We start from the raw sequence: 19,599 nt of genomic DNA, 5'->3' as shown, positions 1-19,599 counted from the left end.
AAAGATCCACTGGGTCACTAAAATTGGTGCTTACTACTTCAATCAGCAAAATAAATTTCAAAAATGTAGAAGTACATCAAATACAAAGAAACATTCTGCCTTTTACTGCCCTAATGGTTATCTTAGTAGTACTCTTAATCTTCTTATTTCAGTCAGTTTAGAATGTTTCAGATGTGAACGAATGAAGGCAAAAGACCAAGAAACACATTGACCTGCGTACTTGTTTCCTTTCAAGCTGCTGATGCTTCTCCAAATGGCCTGGCTAAGATCAAGTAACCAGCACATGGGGAATCAGAGGGGAAGAATTCACACTCAACCCTTAAACAAGTCTAATTCTTTATTCTGAGTCAACACATTTATGAAGACAATACTGTGCTGCTGTTTGGAGGTTTAAATTGCGGTATGCATTATTGATGTTTTGCATGCTTATGAATATACAGTAAAATGTATGGGACAAATCACACATTGTGCAAGTCTTTAAAATGGTGTTTAAAAATGCAGGCTCCTATTGTAGGAAATCACTGGAATGACCGATATAATGGATTTACAGCAGTTAATATAATCAACAATAAAAAGAAAGTTATTCTTGGCTGACGAAGCAAGCAATTAGGAGAAAATAATAATAATTAGTAGACTGCATGAAATCAATCTTTTTTAAATTAAGGAACAATTGAATTGAATATTTCTAACATACCAAATTGGAGAGGGCCCCCTGAATGAGTTTCTTCTGCATTTCAGTCCCTTTCTGTTTCTCGTGTAATGCAGCCAGTCTTTTCTGATTGTCCAATAAATGTTTATCCAAATTTCGAGGAACTCCTGCAGCTAAACCACAAGCATTATTCTCAATGCTGAGGGAAATATTTGGTTTGTTTTTAATCAATAAACACTTTGCATGCCCTCCATCAATTTGAACTTTATATTCTCTCTTTTCTTTCACATGGCTGCGTTCAGCAACAATTAAAGCTGAGGGTTCAATCTTTGGAGAGTTGGTTGGTTTTATATGCACCATGTTTTGTTTTACAGCTTTTATTTCTTCATTGGAGTCTTTGTAATCACCGCATTTATCTCCATTTGGTAGTGTGGACTTACACAGTTTGTGCATTCCAGATTGCAACTTTTCTTCATTAGTTTCAGATATACCAAGATGAAGCCTGTGGCTAGGAATGTCCATGGTGGTTGTGGTGAACTGAAGAGATTTTGTTCCTTTAAATGGTGGTGGCCTGCAATTACTTTTCATATCATTATCAGAATCAGAGGATAGCACATTGTTAGTTCGATGAATTTTCTGTTTTTTGTTAACAGGTGGGGTTGCAGAATCACTGCATGATTCTTTATCCAAGTTCCTCTTCACTTTCCAAAGGAATTGATCACTCATTACTTTATCTCCTTCGCTATTTTCTTCCATTACCTTGAAGATGCACTGTGTGCCTTTAAAAGGAGGTGGGTTAATCAGCTGTTTGTTTGGTGTTGTTTCACAGTCACTGCTGTCTTCATCCTGAATAGCTGATACCATGCTATTATGTATGGTATTTTCCTTCAAGACAGGCATGCTCTGGGAAATTTTTGCACCTGAAGCAGATGGCAATGGGTTTATTTCAGGGGGCTGTAATGAGTTTCTTTTAGGAAAGTCCAATTCACTTTCTTCTTCTGAATCGCTGTTTTCTTTCTTAGCTTTTGACGAACTATTTGCCAGCTGTTCAAGATCAGTTAGTGATAGGTCTATTCGGTAACAGCTACTGATCATTTCTTCATAATCAGAATCCAAATTGGATTCAGAACTCTTTTCTTCCGAATCTTCATTACCGATATTACTATTAGATTCAGACTCCTCTTTCATAGGATAACCTTCAGTCTTGGAGTTCTCTGAATCTGATTTTTTACTAGATTTTGTCTTTGGAAAGCCTTTGGGAGGAATCATTTTTGTAGAGATGATTTCATCAGTATCAGCAGAATCAGATTCACTACCATTGTCATTTGATGTGTGATTAATGCTAATGTCTTTCAACATGTCTTTCTTTGAGTCATTTAATGCCCAATGAGTTTGATGTTTTAAAACGTAATCTTTACCAACCACCTCCAAAGGCATGTCTTGTAGTTTTTCATCTGTCTGACTAAGCTCTTCAATTTTAATTTTCTCTCTTTCAATAATCAATTCCAGTTCTTCAGAGTCAGAATCACAATATGTCACTTGAGCTTTAGACCAAGTATTGCTTTTGTTAGAGGCAATAGTTTCTTGTCTGCCAGAGTTTTGATTCATGGAACCTGCACAACGAGCAGATTTAGAGAAAATAACCCTGCTCCCTGTTGCACCAATCAACTCATTCTTATTAGATCCTCTTTTGCCACAATGTTCAACTGTGTTTGAAGACATTTTATTTGCTTGGAAATTGCTGTCAGAATCACTGGAATCCTTCATATTGTATTTGTTGACAGATAGCTTCTTTCTCTTAACAGGCTGCGTAGGAGTAGGGAAGTCCCCTCGTCTTTTCTTACTCATTTCCTCATCATCTGTTTCTTCAAGGTGCCATGTCAGGTTAGTTACTGAGGTTTTGATTTCGAAATTTGACATCTGATCAAGTTTCTTGATGTTATGACAATATTTAGAAGGATCATACTTTACTATGTGAAACTAGTTAAGAAATGTCTGGCAGAGTATTTCTAATTTAACCAATATAAAAAACAACACAAAACACTAATGTGTAATTTCTTCAGACAATGCTGGAAATACTCAGCAGGTCAAGCAGCATCTGTAAAGAGAAACAGAAGTAAGGTTTCAGGTTGACGACTCTTCACCAGTTCTGATGAAGGGTCACGGCCCTGAAACTTTAACTCTGTTTCCACAGATGTTGCCTAACCTGCTGTGTATTTCAAGCATTTTCCTTTTTAGTACAGATTCCAGCATCAACAGTTATTTTGTTTTGCAATTTCTTCAGTTCTTTTCATTTTCAAAAGGATTATAAAGCACTGTAGAACATAAATGATATCTTGGAGGTTAGAATGTATGTTTATTTCTTACTGCTAATTAGAACTGCACTCAGTGGCGTTAACTGTGGCTCAATTATATCACTCACCTCAGATAGTTATGTGCACATTCCCACTGTAGTGACTTGAGCACAAAAATCTAGGCTGACTATCCAGTGCAGCATTAAGGGTGCTAACACTCTAGTATAGTACTATCAGAGATGCCATTTTTTAGAGAAATGTTACACTGAGGTTCTTCTGCCTTCTCAGGTGGGCATATAAGATTGCATGGCGTTACTTCAAACAAGAGCAGGGAGATTATATCAAAGCTCTGACCCATATTTATCTTCCAGTCAACATTGCTAAAACAGATCATTTGATTATTATCTCATTGATGTTTGTGGGACCTTGCTATCCATAAATTAACTGCTGTGTTTCCTATGTTACCTAACAGCCAATGTCACAGGCAGCACCGTCACCATCTCTGGTTATGTCCTGTTCTACAGGCAGGACACACCCAGTAGAGGCAGCAGCGCAATGATAGACAGTCTGAAGGGAATTGTTGTATATCAGGCCTCAGTTGTTCACTTTCTTGATGGAGACAGCCAGTGTAAATGAGAAAATAAACATTTTGGAACATTTTACATAAAACCAGAGAACACTTTGCAGGAAAGAGGAAATGAGAGTACCGAAATTTAAGTGCTTGCTTTATAGATGTCTAAGTAACAGGAAACCCATGCAGGGCATCCAACTTCTAGAACCTCATGGTAATTTTCTGTTTATTTCTTCTCAACAACTTTTGAGTATTTTCCCCGACCACCTCTGTTACAGCTTTATTAAAGAAAAGGATATTTTCTTTTGATCTTTTTGTCGTAGATGAAGAATGGGCAACACTCTTCCAAATTTGCTCACAATCCAGTCCTGAAGGATAAAAAATTTAAGTACTTTATTTGATACATAAGTAGGATAGCATTTAGTCACACTCATGTTTTTGTGGCAGTTCCACCAATACATAACCCACATCATGGTGGTTTAGAAATACAGCATTAGTCATTGACAATACAAAGATCGTGTGCAAAAGTAAGGAAACGATGGTATTCTTTTATAAATCACTGGTTAGACCTTAGACCAATGGGGGAACTATGCTTTTCTCTAAAGGTGGGATAAGATGATCTCAATACTTTTCAAAGTCTCTAACAATCAGATTACTGTATCACACTGGATTATCTACTATTTTACTGAATTTCAATTTATTTAAGAATATTTCAAAAATTAACTGATGCAAAATTAAGTTTTACATCAAGACAATTTGAAACAATTATCACTTACCTTGTGTTCGGGCACTTCAGTTCCTGGTACAGCCGATCTGATCTTGAAATTTTCAACACCAGCTTTCTTCAGAGACTCTACCACTTTTGCTACATTATCAACTTGAGGTTTGTGCTTATTTTTAGCTGCATCCTGTCGCTCTTGAGCAAGCCTACAACAGGTAATGCAAAATTGAGTTTTGAAAAAACTTGCATTTTTTTTAGAAGAAAGTGCAAAAACTAAATTCCCAATTTATTCCTGAAATATGTAGTGATATAAAGAATTGAATTATTCAGTACAGAAGGGGTCATACACCCATCATGCCTTCGGAAGAACCAGTCCCACACCCTGCACTTTCCACATCACCCTACAAGATTTTCCCCTTTAAGTATTTATCCAATTCCCCTTTGAAGATTGTTGTTGAATCTGCTTCCACCATCCTTCAGGCAGTGCATTCCAGATCACAACAACTTATTGTCAATACCTTTTGTCTATGACAGCTTTTGATAATCTCCACCTATCACTGGCCCTCTATCCAGCTCTACTTGTCCCACTCCCCCTTAAACCAGCTTATATTTCACCTCTCTTCTATTTTTCCTTAGTTCTGTTGAAGAGTCATATGGACTTGAAACTTTAACTGTCAGACCTGCTGAGTTTTTCCAGGTATTTTTATTTTTGTTTTGGATTTCCAGCATCTGAAGTTTCTTGCTTTTATTTTTGCTTTTAACTTATTGTGTTTCTTTCCCTCATGTCACCTCTTTTTTTTGCCAATTACCATAAATCTCTGTCCTCTGACCCTTCTGCCACTGAAAACAGTTTCTCCTCATTTACTCATCAATAACCTTCATGATCACCACTCTCAAATCTCAATGTCCCAGGAATCTAAAGATCTTTCTTCTGCACCATCTTTCCAGCCATGCATCCATCTCCTCTATCCTTTTCCTATACTCACGAGAACATGGCACCGGGAGTGATCCAGAGATTACTTCACTTGAGGTCCTTCTTGATGGTTTCCTTCCTATCTCCTTTAGTATTTCATTCCTCTTTTGACCTATGTCATTGGTACTAATATGGGTCATGACATCAGGCTGTTCACTCTCCTCGTTCAGAATGCTCTGCAACCACTCTGTGATATCCCTCTGTATGGTGTGGACTTGGATCTGGCTGCACTCCCCAGATGAATCACTACTCCCACCAACATTCAGAACTGAATACTGTCATAGAACAAGATTCACTCAGTGGACTCCTGCATTACTTGTCTGGTCCTTTTTCACTGTCTGGCTCTCACCCACTTCCTATCTGTATCAACACCGTTAAATGTGCTATTCATATAGCTCACAGCCTTGCAGGTGTACTGCGGCAATACCAGCTGCTGCCAGGTTGATCAACCTCCACACTGCCCCCGCCAACCTCAGGTTTTCTGGGACTGTCCCGTATGTGAGGCGTCATCCTAGGCTATCGGCATTTGGGACACCACTTGTCTAGCATTCTCTTTCATCGAAGTTTGCTCATGTGCAATGCACTCTCCTCCTGGTGGCCAGTGCCCATGCCATCACAGACTCACAAACTACACCCCTCCGCCCCCACCCTCTGACAGGTCCTCCAGAACACCCTCCACCCCCGCCTCGGACGCCAAAGTATCCATTAATTCATTCCCCAAAAGTTGATCATCCTGGTTTTGCTACTCAAGCTCTGAAACCTTGAATTAGAGCTGCTCGGCTGACAGCACTCGCTGCACATGTAGTTGTCCAGTACACAAAAAGAATTGAACACAATACTACAGCTAAGCTTAGTATAACTACCTCAATTTTACACTGTATGCCTTTATTCATAAAGTCAAGGATTCTGTATGCCTTTTCAACAGCCTGTTCAGCTTGACTTGCGACCTTCAAAGATTTGTGTGCATAGACCCCTCGAACCCTGATACGACAACCTGTTTAAAATTGAACAATTTCCTTTATATTGTCTCTCCTCATTCTTGCTACCAAAATGTATCAGTGCATATTTTGGTGCATTAAATTTAATCTGCCACGTACCTGCCTACATCATCAATCTGCCCATGTCCTCCTGAAGCCTATGACGACATACTTCACTGTTGGCTGCATTTTTAGTTTCATGCCGGCTACAAAATTTGAAATTATGACCTGTATACCCAAGTCCAAGACATTAATATATACAAAAAAAGCAATGGTCCTAACACTGACCAAGGTATATTGCTTTCAGTCTGAAAAACAACCATCCAACATTACTCTCTGCCTTCTGGCCTTTGTCAATTCTGGATCCACACTGCTTTTCTCCCTTAAGTTCTATCAGCTTTAATTTTACGAACAAGTCTAACTTGTGCTTTATTAAGCATATATTTGGAAATTCAACTACACAACAATCATCACCTCTCGGCATTATTTCAGAACTTTTATTCTCTGAGTGCAAAGGCCTGGAAAGCTTTGGGAAATAATTTTCGAACCCATGGCTTTCTTATGTAACACCCACAAGATAAAAGTTAGAATTTGAAGTATCTATTTAATAATTCAAATTGGAATGTTCATTTGCAAAATTTTAATTTGCAGATTTAATTTATTTAGTCTGCACTGGAAAACAAAAAGAAACAGATGCCAATGGAATTGGAACAAGTGTTTTCCTCAGCATTGAGGAGGATAATTCTGGAACAAAAATGATTGTTATCCCCTACCAAGTTGCAATATAAATATATATCAACCAAACATCAATTAGTAAACTAATATTTCCATTGATGTAAAATTGAACTGGACAAAATTCCATCCTTTGAAAAAGATAGTGTTGAAAAGTTTTGAAGAATAAATTCTCAAAAGACATTTTAAGAATGCAACACTCTTTCAACTTTGCAGACAATAAAAACAAACAATCTGGAAGATATTTACTGAATAACACTCACTTATGTAAGAAACATTCTTTGGCTAATTCAATCTGCAGTGTTCCACCTTTCCACTTTGATTTATTCAGGATTGACATACCTAGAATCATAAAAATAATAAAAACTGTTGAGCTTGAGCACCTTAACAGAGCTAGCAGCAGAGATGGAATGACTACCAAAAATAATCCTGTTGTGTCGGTCTTCCTAAAATTAGCTCCTCTTCTGGTTTTGGATTAAATACTCTTCAGTGAATGTGTCTTTCTGTATATTGTCCAATCAGCTCACTCTCTACAGATACTTTGCCATGCATTAGAGACAAGTGTTTGTCTACATCCTGTAAATCTATCAGATGTATTGTTCGACAGGAAAGTGAATAATTTTATTTACAATTGAGTGCCTTTTAAATAGAACAGTGAACAAAAAATTGGTACCTCAGGAGACCCAGGATAGTGCTCTGGGGACCCAGATTCAAATCTCAACCCGGCAGATGGTGGAATTTGAATTCAATAAAAATCTGGAATTAAAAGTCTAATGATGACCATGAAGCTATTGTTGATTGTTGTAAAGCAGTCTGGTTCACTAATGTCCTTTAGGGAAGGAAGTCTGCCGTCCTCACCTGGTCTGGCCTACATGTGACTCCAGATCCGCAGTAAGGGGGTTGACTCCTAAACGTCCTCTGAAATGGCCCAGCAAGCCACTCAGTTGTATCAAACCGCTAAAATTTCAATGAAAAGGAATGAAACCGGATGGACCACCCAGCATCAACCTAGGCATTGGAAACGACAAAGGCAAACCCAGCCCTGTTGATCCTGCAAAGTCCTCCTTACTAACATCGGGGGCTTGTGCCAAAATTGGGAGAGCTGTCTTACAGACTAATCGTACCTTACAAATCATGCCCCAAGCATCATCAGCACCATCCCTGGGTATGTTCTGATCCACGTGCAGGACAGATTCATCAAAGGTAGTGGCAGAGTGGTACACAGTCGGGAGGGAGTTGCCGTGGGACTCGTCAACATCCAATGATGCCTCATGGCATCAGGTCAAACTTGGGCCAGGAAACATCCTGCTGATTACCACGTACCGCACCCCTCTTAGCTAATGCATCAATATTTCTCAATGTTTAACACCACTTGGAGAAATCACTGAAGGTAGCAAGGGCGCAGAATGTACTCTGGGTGGGGGGGCTTCAATGTCTATCACCCAAGAGTGGCTTGGTAGCACCATCACAGACTGAACCCTAAAGGACACAGCTGCTAGACTGGGTCTGCGGCAGGTGGTGAGGGAATCAACAAGAGGGAAAAACATACTTGGCCTCTTCTTATCAAACTACCTGCATCTGTCAATGACAGTGTTGTTAGGAGTGACCACAGCACAGTCCTTGTGGAGACAAATCCCGCCTTCACATTGAGGATACCTTCTGTTGTATTGTGAGGCACTACCACCATGCTAAATGGGATAGATTTCAAACAGATCTACCAACTCAAAACTGGGCAACCATGAGGCGCTGTGGGCCATCAGCAGCACCCGAATTGTACTCGACCACAATCTGTAACCTCATGGCCCAGTATACCCCCCGACTCTACCATTACCACCAAGCCACGGGATCAACCCTGGTTCAATGGAGAGTGCAGGAGGGCATGCCAGGAGCAGCACCAGGCATACCTAAAAATGGGGTGTCAATCGAAGCTACAACACAGGACTACTTGCGTGCCAAACAGCATAAGCAGAAAGTGATAAACAGAGCTAAGGTGATTCCACAATCAATGGATCAGATCTAAGCTCTGCAGTCCTGCCACATCCAGTCATGAGTGATGGTGGACAATTAAACAACTCACTGCAGGAGGAGGCTCCAATAATATCCCCATCCTCAATGATGGAGCCCAGCACATCAGTGCAAAAGATGAGGGTGAAGCATTCGCAACAATCTTCAGCCAGAAGTGCCGAGCGGATGGTAGCATCACAGATGCCAGTCTTCAGCCAATTCGATTCACTCCACGTGATATCAAGAAACGGCTGAAGGCACTGGATACTGCAGAGGCAGTGTACCCTGACAACATTCCGGCAACAGTACTGAAGTCTTGCGATCCAGGGCTTGCTGTACCCCTAAAGCTGTTCCAGTACAGCTAAAACACTGGCATCTACCCAGCAATGTGGAAAATTGCCCAGGTACGTCCTGTACACAAAAAGCAGGACAAATCCAACCCGGCCACATCAGTCTACTCTCGATCATCAGTAAAGTGATGGAAGGGATCATCAACAGTGTTATCAAGCAGCATTGCTTAGCAATAACTGGCTGACACTCAATTTGGGTTCCACCAGGGTCACTCAGCTTCTGACCTCATTACAGCCTTGGTTCAGACATGGACAAAAGAGCTGAACTCCAGAGGTGAGGCAAGAGTGACTACCCTTAATATCAAGGCAGCATTTGACTGAGTGTGGCATCAAGGAGCCCCAGCAAAACTGCAGTCAATGGGAATCAAGGGGCAAACTATCCACTGGTTAGTCATACCTAGCACAAAAGAAGATGGTTGTGGTTGTTGGAGGTCAATCATCTCAGTACCTGGACATCAGTGCAGGAGTTTCTCAGGGAGTGTCCTAGGTCCAACCATCTTCAGCTGCTTTATCAGTGACCTTCCTTCCATCATAAGGTCAGAAGTGGGGATGTTCACTGATGATTGCACAATGTTCAACGCCATTCGCGACTCCTCATATACTGAAGCAGCCCATGTCCAAATGCAGCAAGATTTGGACAAAATCTGGGCTTGGGCTGTCAAGTGGTAAGTAACATTCACACCACAGAAGTACCAGGCAGTGGCCATCTTCAACAAGAGAGAATTTAACCATCACCCCATGACATTCAATAGCGTTACCATCACTGAATCCCCCCACTATCAACATCCTGGGGGGGATTACCATTGACCAGAAACGGAACTGGACTAGCCACATAAATAAAAACAAAAAACTGCGGATGCTGGAGATCCAAAACAAAAACAGAATTACCTGGAAAAACTCAGCAGGTCTGGCAGCATTGGCGGAGAAGAAAAGAGTTGATGTTTTGAGTCCTCATGATCCTTCAACAGAACATGTTTTAAAAAGAGTGCAGTAAGTTCAGAGAGAGACAGATTAGAATAGGTGAGAGGAGCAGAGAAATTGAGATGATTAATGTTCTGTTGAAGGGTCATAAGGACTTGAAACGTCAACTCTTTTCTTCTCCGCCGATGCTGCCAGACCTGCTGAGTTTTTCCAGGTAATTTTTTTGTTTTAGCCACATAAATACTCCAGCTACAAGCTCTAGGAATCCTGTGGCGAGTAACTCTTGTCCTGACTTCAAAAATCCTGTCCACTATCTATAAGGCACAAGCCAGGAGTGTGGTGGAATACTCTCCACTTGCCTAATGAATGCAGCTCCAACAACTCACGAAGCTTGACACCATCCAGGACAAAGCAGCCCGCTTGATTGGCACCCCTTCCACAAACGTTCACTCCTTCCGTCACCGACGAACAATGGCAGCAATATGCAGCATTGACAAGATGCACTGCAGAAACTCACCAAGGCTCCTTAGGCAGCACCTTCCATCCCAAAACTGCTACCACTTAGAAGCAGAAGGGTAGCAGATACGTGGCAACACCACCAGGTGGAAATTCCCCTCCAAGCCACTCACCGTCCTGACTTGGAAACATATCGCTGTTCCTTCACTGTCGCTGGGTCAAAATCCTGGAACTCCCTCCCTAACAGCACTGTGGGTGTACCTACACCACAGGGACTGCAGCAGTTTAAGGAGGCTGCTCACTACCACCTTCTTAAGGGCAATAAAAAAAGGAATCTGTATATAAGATAAATTGTGTGAGAATATGTAAAGAAAATTGAATGATATTGCATACTTACATCGTTTTAATTCAGTTTCTGAGGTTCTAATATTAACATAACCAAAGGTCTTCACAGGATTTCCTGGAAAACAGATTATAATTGCCAATCGTTAGCTTTGAGAATAAGATACATGTCAAAAACCTTAAAAAGGGCAGTCATTTTACAATATATACTTTTTATTAAACATCTGATAGATACAAGACTGAAGTAAATATTCACAACTTGGAAGCTGAAGTTTTTAACTCATTCTCAACTAAATTACCAATTTGGGTATTTCATTTGTGCAATATTCATACAGTAGAGATGGGTAAGGGGAAGAAAGGAAAGAAAGAAAATCTATGAGAATGTTATTGTAGTTAAAAAAAAACAATCAATATCCCAGAATTTGACAATGTGCTCATTGCTGACCTTGAAGAAAGTTGACCAAAAAGATCTGGTGATCTGTGACATGGGTTTCACTTTTACTGACATTAATTTGAATCCAGTGCCAAGACAGGAGATCTCTTGGTGACCAGCAACAATGATGTCATCAAGCAGGGTTAGCAGCCAATCAAATTCATTCATTTTCACAGTCAGCAATCCAAGAAGTCAAATTAATTGATTATCCAAAGTTTTACAGAGCGTGAAATAAAGATTGGGACATATACATTAACAGCTGAAATATCATAAACCTTAAAAATAACATGCAATCATAATGGAAAAATTTGACATTACACAAATCTGAAATCAGTTTTTCAGAGCAAGGAAGATTATTCTTTAGTTATGACTTAGTACACGGTTAAGAACCCAGTTACACCTCATTAACAAGGCATTACTTTTTCTGGTAAAAGCAAAATACTGCGGATGCTGGAAATCTGAAAGAAAAACAGAACATGCTGGAAAAACTCAGCAGATCTAACAGCATCTGTGGTGGGAGAAACAGAGTCAACGGTTCGAGTCTGTATGACTCTTCTTGAGAGTTCTGAAGAAGAGTCATACGGACTTGAAACAATAACTTTTTCAGGGGTTTTTAACAGCAATGTTACAGCGTCAAAGGGGAAGTTCACATCAATTCAGTGATTTTTAAAGATTGTTGCCTGCAGTGACTTGACTGCATACCCTGTGGAGCAGCATGGATCACTGACAGCAACTTCTGGATTTCTATACTCAAACTGGGTATATGCAGATGCCAGAAGTTACTATTAATTTAACATTCGTAATGATGGTGAACCCTGATGGGTTTCTCTTATTGCAACAGCAAAATCTGGGCCATTAAGTTTAAATACATCTAGTTACCTGCAATATTTAAAGACTTCTCAATGGCAGTTCGGAATGGCCAACAAATGCTGGCTCGCCAGCTACACTCACATCCCATGAAAGAATTAAAAAAAGCTTCTCCAGAAAGCGGATCCAGTATTTGCTTAGTTTAATGCCACAGCTAATTTTTAAATGTGGAAGTTACATCCAAAAAACATGGCTTTTAGGGGGGAAAAACAGTAAATTTAATGAAAGGGATGCAAATGGCACATGGTAGGGGACAGAGCGAGAGATTACAGACATTTGCAAATTGAGCAGCTAGATGGAACAAACATGTATATCTGAAATACAAACAAACTGAGCTTAACTGTGAGCATTAACATTACCTTCACTGTCTTTCCTGAACACAATGTCCACATCTGTCACAGCTCCAAATGTGCTAAATCTTTCTTTAATTTCACTTTCAGAAACCATGTGATGCAACCCCCCAACAAATAAACGCTTCAAGCTTTTGGTTGTCTCCATTTTGTTGTTTGTTGCATCATTTTAATTGGACAATGTCAAAAGATCTCTGTGACGAAAAGGCCAAAAACACTGTAATGTACAATAAGGTAACAAAATTAAGAATCATGTATTAACTACACACAATTGTTACTGATAGCATTCAAAATGTATAAACAGAGCAAGCAGATCAAACAAATAACTTCCGTTTTTCTTTATGATTTGCAAATATTCAAGTTTGTTTTTTTTGTAATTTAAGGCCATGGAATGTAAAATAAATATTGTGCAATAAGTAAAAAAGGGATAAATGGCAACAAAGAAATGTCAGATAAAGCAGACGAAAACAGTAACAGCAAAGGTATTTGCACAAGCAATTGAAGATATCAATGGGACCACTTGCTTCTACACAGCATTTCTACTGCACTAAAATGTTCCAAGGCACTACAAAGGAGAGTTATTAAACAAAATATGACACTGAGCCACATAGAGATATTAGAGCAGGCAGCCAATAGCTTGGTCAAAGAGGTAGGCTTTAAGCAAGGTCTGAAAAGAGAATTGTGAGATATAGATGCAAAGAAGTTTAGGGAGGAAATTTCGGAGTTTAAAGGTTAGGCAGCTGAAGACATGGCTGTAAACAAAACCTGGGACTTGTAAGAGGCCAGAACTGGAGGAGCACAGAGATCAAGGAGGGTCGAAGGGCTGGAAGAAATTACAGAGATGGGGAGGGGCATAGCCATATAGAAATTTGAAAACAGGATGAGAATTTTAAACTTGAGGTGTTGCTGGACTGGGAGCCACTGCAGGTCAGCAAGCACACAATAGGTGAATAGAACTTCACATGAGTTAGGGTGAGGATGACCTCAAGCTTACGGACATTAGAAGTCAGTAGGAGAGCATTGGAATTGTCATGTCTGGAGGTAACAAGTAATGGATAGGGTTTCAGCAACAGATGAATTGACTTGGGGCCAAATTGGACAATGCTAACAAGGTGGAAATGTCCACTCTTGATAATTAAATTCTATGTGGTTGGAAGCTCAGCTCTGGGTCAAACACAACATCAAGGCTGTAAATAGTCTGGTCCAGCCTCAGCCAGTTGGCAGGGAGAGGGATGGAATCAGTGACTAGAGAAAGCATTTTGTGGTGTGGACCAAAGACAGTGGCTTTGGTCTTCCCAATATTTAGTTGGGAGAAATTTCTGCTCAGTCAGTGCTGATATTAGACAAGTAGTACCAGAGCCAGTACAGAGGCATCGAGAGCAGTGAAGCTGAGGGAGAGCTGCGTGATGTTAGCATACATGTAGAACCTGACATCAGTGTTCTTGGATTATGCTGTTGCGGGGACAACATGTAGGTGAGAAACAGGAGGGTGGAAAGAATTGATCCTTGAGCTACTCTGGAGTTAACGGTGTAGGAGTGGGAAGGGAAGTAATTGTAGGTGATTCTCTGGCGAGGATTAGATAAATAAGAATGAACCAGAGTTAGTCCAGTTGGAAATGGAGAAGCATGTAATTAACTGTTTCAAAGCATGCAGTCAGGTCAAGAAGGGATAATCTACCATGCTCACAGTCAGATAAGTTGTCCTTTGTGACTTTGTTATGAGCATTCAGTACTGGAGCAGGGGTGGAATCTAATTGAAGGAGTTCAAACACAGAGTTCCAGGAAAGATTGGCAAGGATTTGGGAAGCAACAGCAGGTTTAAGGACCTGAGAAGAAAGGGAGGTTGCAAATGGAAGCAGTGGTTTGCAAGGCCAGAAACTTCATGGGTGGAGTTTTTGAGGAGGGGGTGACAACGGCAGTTTGAAAGGGCGGGGGTGTAGGACAATATCATTAATAATATCAGTTAACCTGAGGGCCAGGAAGGGAATTTGGGTGGGAATAAAGTGGAGGGAGCAAGAGGTGGGGCTCGTGCACAAGGTAAGCTTGGAGGGAGCGGTGGGGTGGGAAATAGAAGAGAAAATAGAAAAAGATGCACGTTCAAGGCTAGGGCAGGGGAATCTTAGGGAAAGGGTGACGTGGTGGGGTAGGGCAAGGGAGGGAAGTGGCAGGGGCAACTGAACAGATGATGGTTTTCTTAGTGATAAAGAAGTCCTTGAGCTTCTCATTCTTGCTGTTACCAATGAAATCATACATTTCCTTGTATCATCTGGATATTCATCAGAACATAAAAAATAGGAGCAGTAGGCCATTCAGCCCTTAGAGCCCACTCTGCCATTTAATGAAGTTACGGCTGTTCTTCTACTTCAACGCTACTTTCCTGCATTAGCCTTGAGTCCCTTGATGTTTTTAATATGTAGAAATCAATTGATCTCAGTCTTGAACATACTCAATGACTGAGCCTCCACAACACTCTTGGGCCGAGAATTCCAAAGATTCACCACCCTTTGACTGAAGAAATTCCTCCTCATCTTGATCCAAAATGGACTGCCTATCATCTACTATATATAGATTTTATATATAGTGGATCTGCTGTGGTGTTGTTCGATGGAATTTCGAAGATATGTTGTTTTATAAAGAGAAAAAATGTACGGAACATATTCCATTTTAGTGGTATATTTTAGGTGCTGTTGACAATAAAGGGAATGATGATACAAGTAGAGAAATGAATGCAAAATACAGTAAATCACAGAAATTGAAATGAAGTAAATATAATTAATTGATAAAATGGTATATCCTAAAATTGTATTTAATGTGGCGATAATTGTGGAATTGTCGTGCAAATAAATGTAAATATTTAAGGAAACAGAACATCAAAATGTAGCAAAATCGCAATGAGTCAAACTCGGATGACACAAAATTCTGGCTATGTCAGAGAACAGAATAGCCCCAAACATTACATTGCTGTAATGTTTCCATCCCTCCCTCCTCCTCAAACCAAAAAAAGAGAGAGGGAGAGGCAGTACCTCAGGAGTGCACCAGACCTGCGAGGGAACTCTTCTGAAAGTGGATTTTAAAAAAAAGCAGCTGATTGGTGAGTAAATCCTAGTGAGTTTTTTTCCAATCTATTAAAGTAATTCATTGCTTAATACTGAGGTAGGAGCTTAAAAAAAAGTATAGAGTAGTAGTGTACAAGTATAATTAATCAAGAAATACAGTTCCTAGCTAACATAAATAAGGCCCCGAGCTCGCGTATTTTTTAAGGGAGTAACTCGCTTTATCGAGAGGGATGTCATGGCAGGAGAACTCAGACCTGTGATATGCTCCTCCTGCAGAATGTGGGAAATGAGAGACACTGGTGATCATGTGTGCGGAAGGAGTGTCCAAATGCAGCTTCTAGCTAACCGGATTTCGGAGCTAGAGCTGCAGGTGGACTCAATTGTGGAGCATCCGCGATGCTGAGCAAGTCATGGATAGCACGTTTAGCGAGGTGGTCACACCACAGGTGAAGATTACACAAGCATAAAGGGAATGGGCGACCATCAGGAACAGTAAAAGACTCAGGAAGGTAGTGCAGGAGTCACCTGTGGTCATCCCCCTCTCTAACAGATATACCACTTTGGATACTGTTAGGGGAGTGGGATCTGAGGGGAAAGCAGTAACAGCCAAGATCACGGCATCGTGGGTGGCTCTGCTGCTCAGAGGGCGGGAGGAAAACAAGTGGCAAGGCTATAGTGATAGGGGATTCAGGTAGACACTTCCGTGGCCGCAAACGTGAATCAAGGATGGTAGGTTGCCTCCCTGGTGCCAGGGTCCAGGATGTCACAGAGCGGCTGCAGGTCATTCTGGAGAGGGAAGGTAAGCAGCCAGAGGCCGTGGTACACATTGATACCAATGACATAGGTAAACTAAGGGATGAGGACCTGCAAGCTCAGCACAGGAAGTTAGGAGATAAATTAAAATGCAGGACCTCAAATGTAGTAATCTCAGGATTAATCCCAGTTCCACGTGCTAGTGAGAGCAGGAATAAGAGGATAGATCAAATTAACACATGGCTGGAGAGATAATGTAGCCAGAAAGGATTCAGATTCTTGAGGCACTGGGACGTGTACAAACCGGACGGGCTGCACCCAGGCAGAGCTGGGACCAGTGCCCTTGCGGGGGCTTTTGCTAGTTCTGTTGGGGAGTATTTAAACTAGCGTGGCAGGGGATGGGATCCCAGGAGTAGGATCAGATAGGTCAGATTCAGATCAGAAAAATGGAGGCAGAACATTAGCTAGGGGCGTTGTGATAGACATGGAATTACAAGAGAAGCAAAGTTTACAAAGTGTCCAGAAAGGGAAATTGACAAGGTTAAACCATTTATACATCAATACAGGGAACATTACAAACAAGGTAAATGAGTTAAGGGCACAGGTAGACACATAGCAGCAAGATGTCATATAACGGAGACCTGGCTAAAGGAGGGACAAAACTAGCAGCTTATAATGCCTGGTTGTAGAGTCTTCAGACATGATAGAGTAGGAGATAAAAAAGGAAGGGAGTAGCACGAATGGTTAAAGAATCAATTCCAGTTGTGAGAAGGGATGATATACTAAATGGGTCAATAAACGAAACTTTATGGATTGAATTTAGAAATATAAAAGGGGCAGTCACACTACTGGGAGTATACTACAGACCCCCAAATAGTGAAAGGGAGATAGAAGAACAAATATGTAGGCAAATTTCTGCTTGTAAGAACAGGAGGGCAATGATAGTAGGAGACTTCAACTATCCTAATATCAACTGGGATTCAAACAATACAAGGGGCACTGAGGGAGAAAAGTTCATGCAATGTGTCCAGGAAAATTTTTTCAACCAATTAGTGACAAACCCAACGAGAGGAGAGGCAATTCTAGACCTAGTCTTGAGGAATGAAGAAGGGCAAGTGGGTGAAATGACAGTTGGCAACCATATTGGGGGCAGTGATCACAATTCAGTTAGATTTAGCATTACTATGGAAAAGGACAAGGATAAGGCAGGAGTAAAAGTCTGGAACTGAGGGAAGGCAAATTTTGCAGAAATGAGAAGGGACTTGGCTGAGGTGGACTGGACAGCACTGCTGGAAGTTAAAACAGTGGAAAACCAGTGGGAAGCACTAAAAAGCGAGATCCTAATTGTACAAAGTAGACATGTCCCCTACAAAAATAAGAGTGGTACTGCCAAATCTAGACCCCCTGGTTGTCTAGAGGAATACAGGGGAAGATCAAACAGAAAAAGAAAGCGTATGATAGGCACAAAGAACTAAGCACTGCAGATAGCCTGGACGAATATAGGAAGTGAAGGGATGAAGTAAAAAAGAAAATAAGGAAATCAAAGAGAGGGCATGAAAAAAGATTAGCAAGTAAAGTTAAAGATAGCCCAAAGATGTTTTACCAATGCATTAATGCTAAAAGATTAGTTAAGAAAAAAGTGGGACCTATCAGAGATGAAGATGGAAACTTGTGTGCAAATGCAGAGGCTGTGAGAAGGGTTTCGAATGAATATTTTGTCTCTGTGTTTACAAAGGAAAGGGAGGATGTAGATATAGTAGTCCAGGAGGAACACTGCGAGTTATTGGATGATCTAGTCGTGAAGAGAGAAGTACTTGAAGGGCTGAAATCCTTGACAGTTGATAAGTCACCAGGGCCAGATGGATTATCTCCTCTTCTTCCTCGAACAGAGGCCCGAATAATCCCCATCCGTCACTACTCTCCTCCGTCGGCTGAACTCGTTCTCTCACTGAACAATTTCTCCTTAAACTCCTCTCACTTCCTCCAAATAAAAGGTGTGGCTACACGTACCTGCATGGGCCCCAGTTATGCCCGTCTCTTTATGGGGTATGTGGAAAATTTCTTGTTCCAGTCCTACTCCGGCCCCCTCCCACAACTCTTTCTCCGGTACATTGATGACTGCTTCGGTGCTGCTTCATGCTCTCGTCTGGACCTGGAAAAGTTTATTAATTTTGCTTCCAATTTCCACTCCTCCATCATTTTCACATGGTTCATCTCCGATACTTCCCTTCCCTTACTTGGCCTCTGTGTCTAAATTTCTGGTGACCATCCACCAATATTCATTACAAGCCTACCGACTCCCACAGCTACCTTGACTACAGCTCCTCACACCCCGTTTCCTGTAAGGACTCCATCCTATTCTCTCAGTTCCTTCACCTCTGTCGCATCTGTTCTGATGATGCCACTTTCAAAAACAGTTCCTCTGACATGTCTTCCTTCTTCCTTAACTGAGGTTTTCCACCCACGGTGGTTGACAGGGCCCTCAGCCGTGTCCGGCCCATCTCCCGCGCATCTGCCCTCACACCTTCTTCTCCCTCCCAGAAACATGATAGGGTCCCCCTTGTCCTTATTTATCACCCCACCAGTCTCCGCATTCAAAGGATCATCCTCCGCCATTTCCCCCAACTCCAACATGATGCCACCACCAAATACATCTTCCCTTCACCCCCCCGGCAGCATTTGGCAGGGATCATTCCCTCCAGGACACCATGGTCCACTCTTCCATCACCCCCTATAACTCAACCCCTTCCCACGGCACCTTAGCATGCAACCACAGATGGTACAACACCTGCCTCTTTACTTCCCCCCTCCTCACCATCCAAGGGCCCAAACACTTTCAAGCGAAGCAGCATTTCACTTGCACTTCCCTCAATTTAGTCCACTGCATTTGCTGCTCCCAATGCGGTCTCCTCTACACTGGAGACACCAACGCAGACTGGGTGACCACTTTGCGGAACACCTTCGATCTGTCCACAAGCATGGCCCAGACCTCCCTGTCGCTTGCCATTTCAACACACCACCCTGCTCTCATGCCCACGTGTCTGTCCTTGGCCTACTGCAATGTTCCAGTGAAGCTCAACACAAACTGGAGGAACAGCACCACATCTTCCGACTAGGCACTTTACAGCCTTCCAGACTGAATATTGAGTT

At 41.4% G+C, this 19,599-nt stretch overlaps 1 protein-coding gene across 5 annotated transcripts in view; it reads right to left on the bottom strand.

The window, feature by feature from the left end:
- Positions 1–19,599, bottom strand: part of nol8 (nucleolar protein 8) — a 63,704-nt gene that overhangs the window by 28,615 nt on the left and 15,490 nt on the right. For 3 of the 5 annotated variants that reach the window (XM_041192076.1, XM_041192074.1, XM_041192079.1), the window contains 6 exons: positions 12,650–12,857; positions 11,046–11,108; positions 7,181–7,259; positions 4,291–4,441; positions 3,814–3,882; positions 695–2,623 (listed from right to left, as the gene is read on the bottom strand). In XM_041192076.1, coding sequence (XP_041048010.1) covers positions 695–2,623; positions 3,814–3,882; positions 4,291–4,441; positions 7,181–7,259; positions 11,046–11,108; positions 12,650–12,788 — 2,430 coding nt within the window. In that variant the 5' untranslated portion in view covers positions 12,789–12,857. The remainder of the gene's footprint in view (positions 1–694; positions 2,624–3,813; positions 3,883–4,290; positions 4,442–7,180; positions 7,260–11,045; positions 11,109–12,649; positions 12,858–19,599) is intronic. The other 2 variants (XM_041192077.1, XM_041192075.1) reach the window with 1 other exon arrangement.

This window comes from Carcharodon carcharias, chromosome 7 (assembly GCF_017639515.1).
Source record: "Carcharodon carcharias isolate sCarCar2 chromosome 7, sCarCar2.pri, whole genome shotgun sequence".
NCBI lineage: Eukaryota > Metazoa > Chordata > Chondrichthyes > Lamniformes > Lamnidae > Carcharodon > Carcharodon carcharias.
This window is presented reverse-complemented; position numbering and strand designations above follow the sequence as displayed.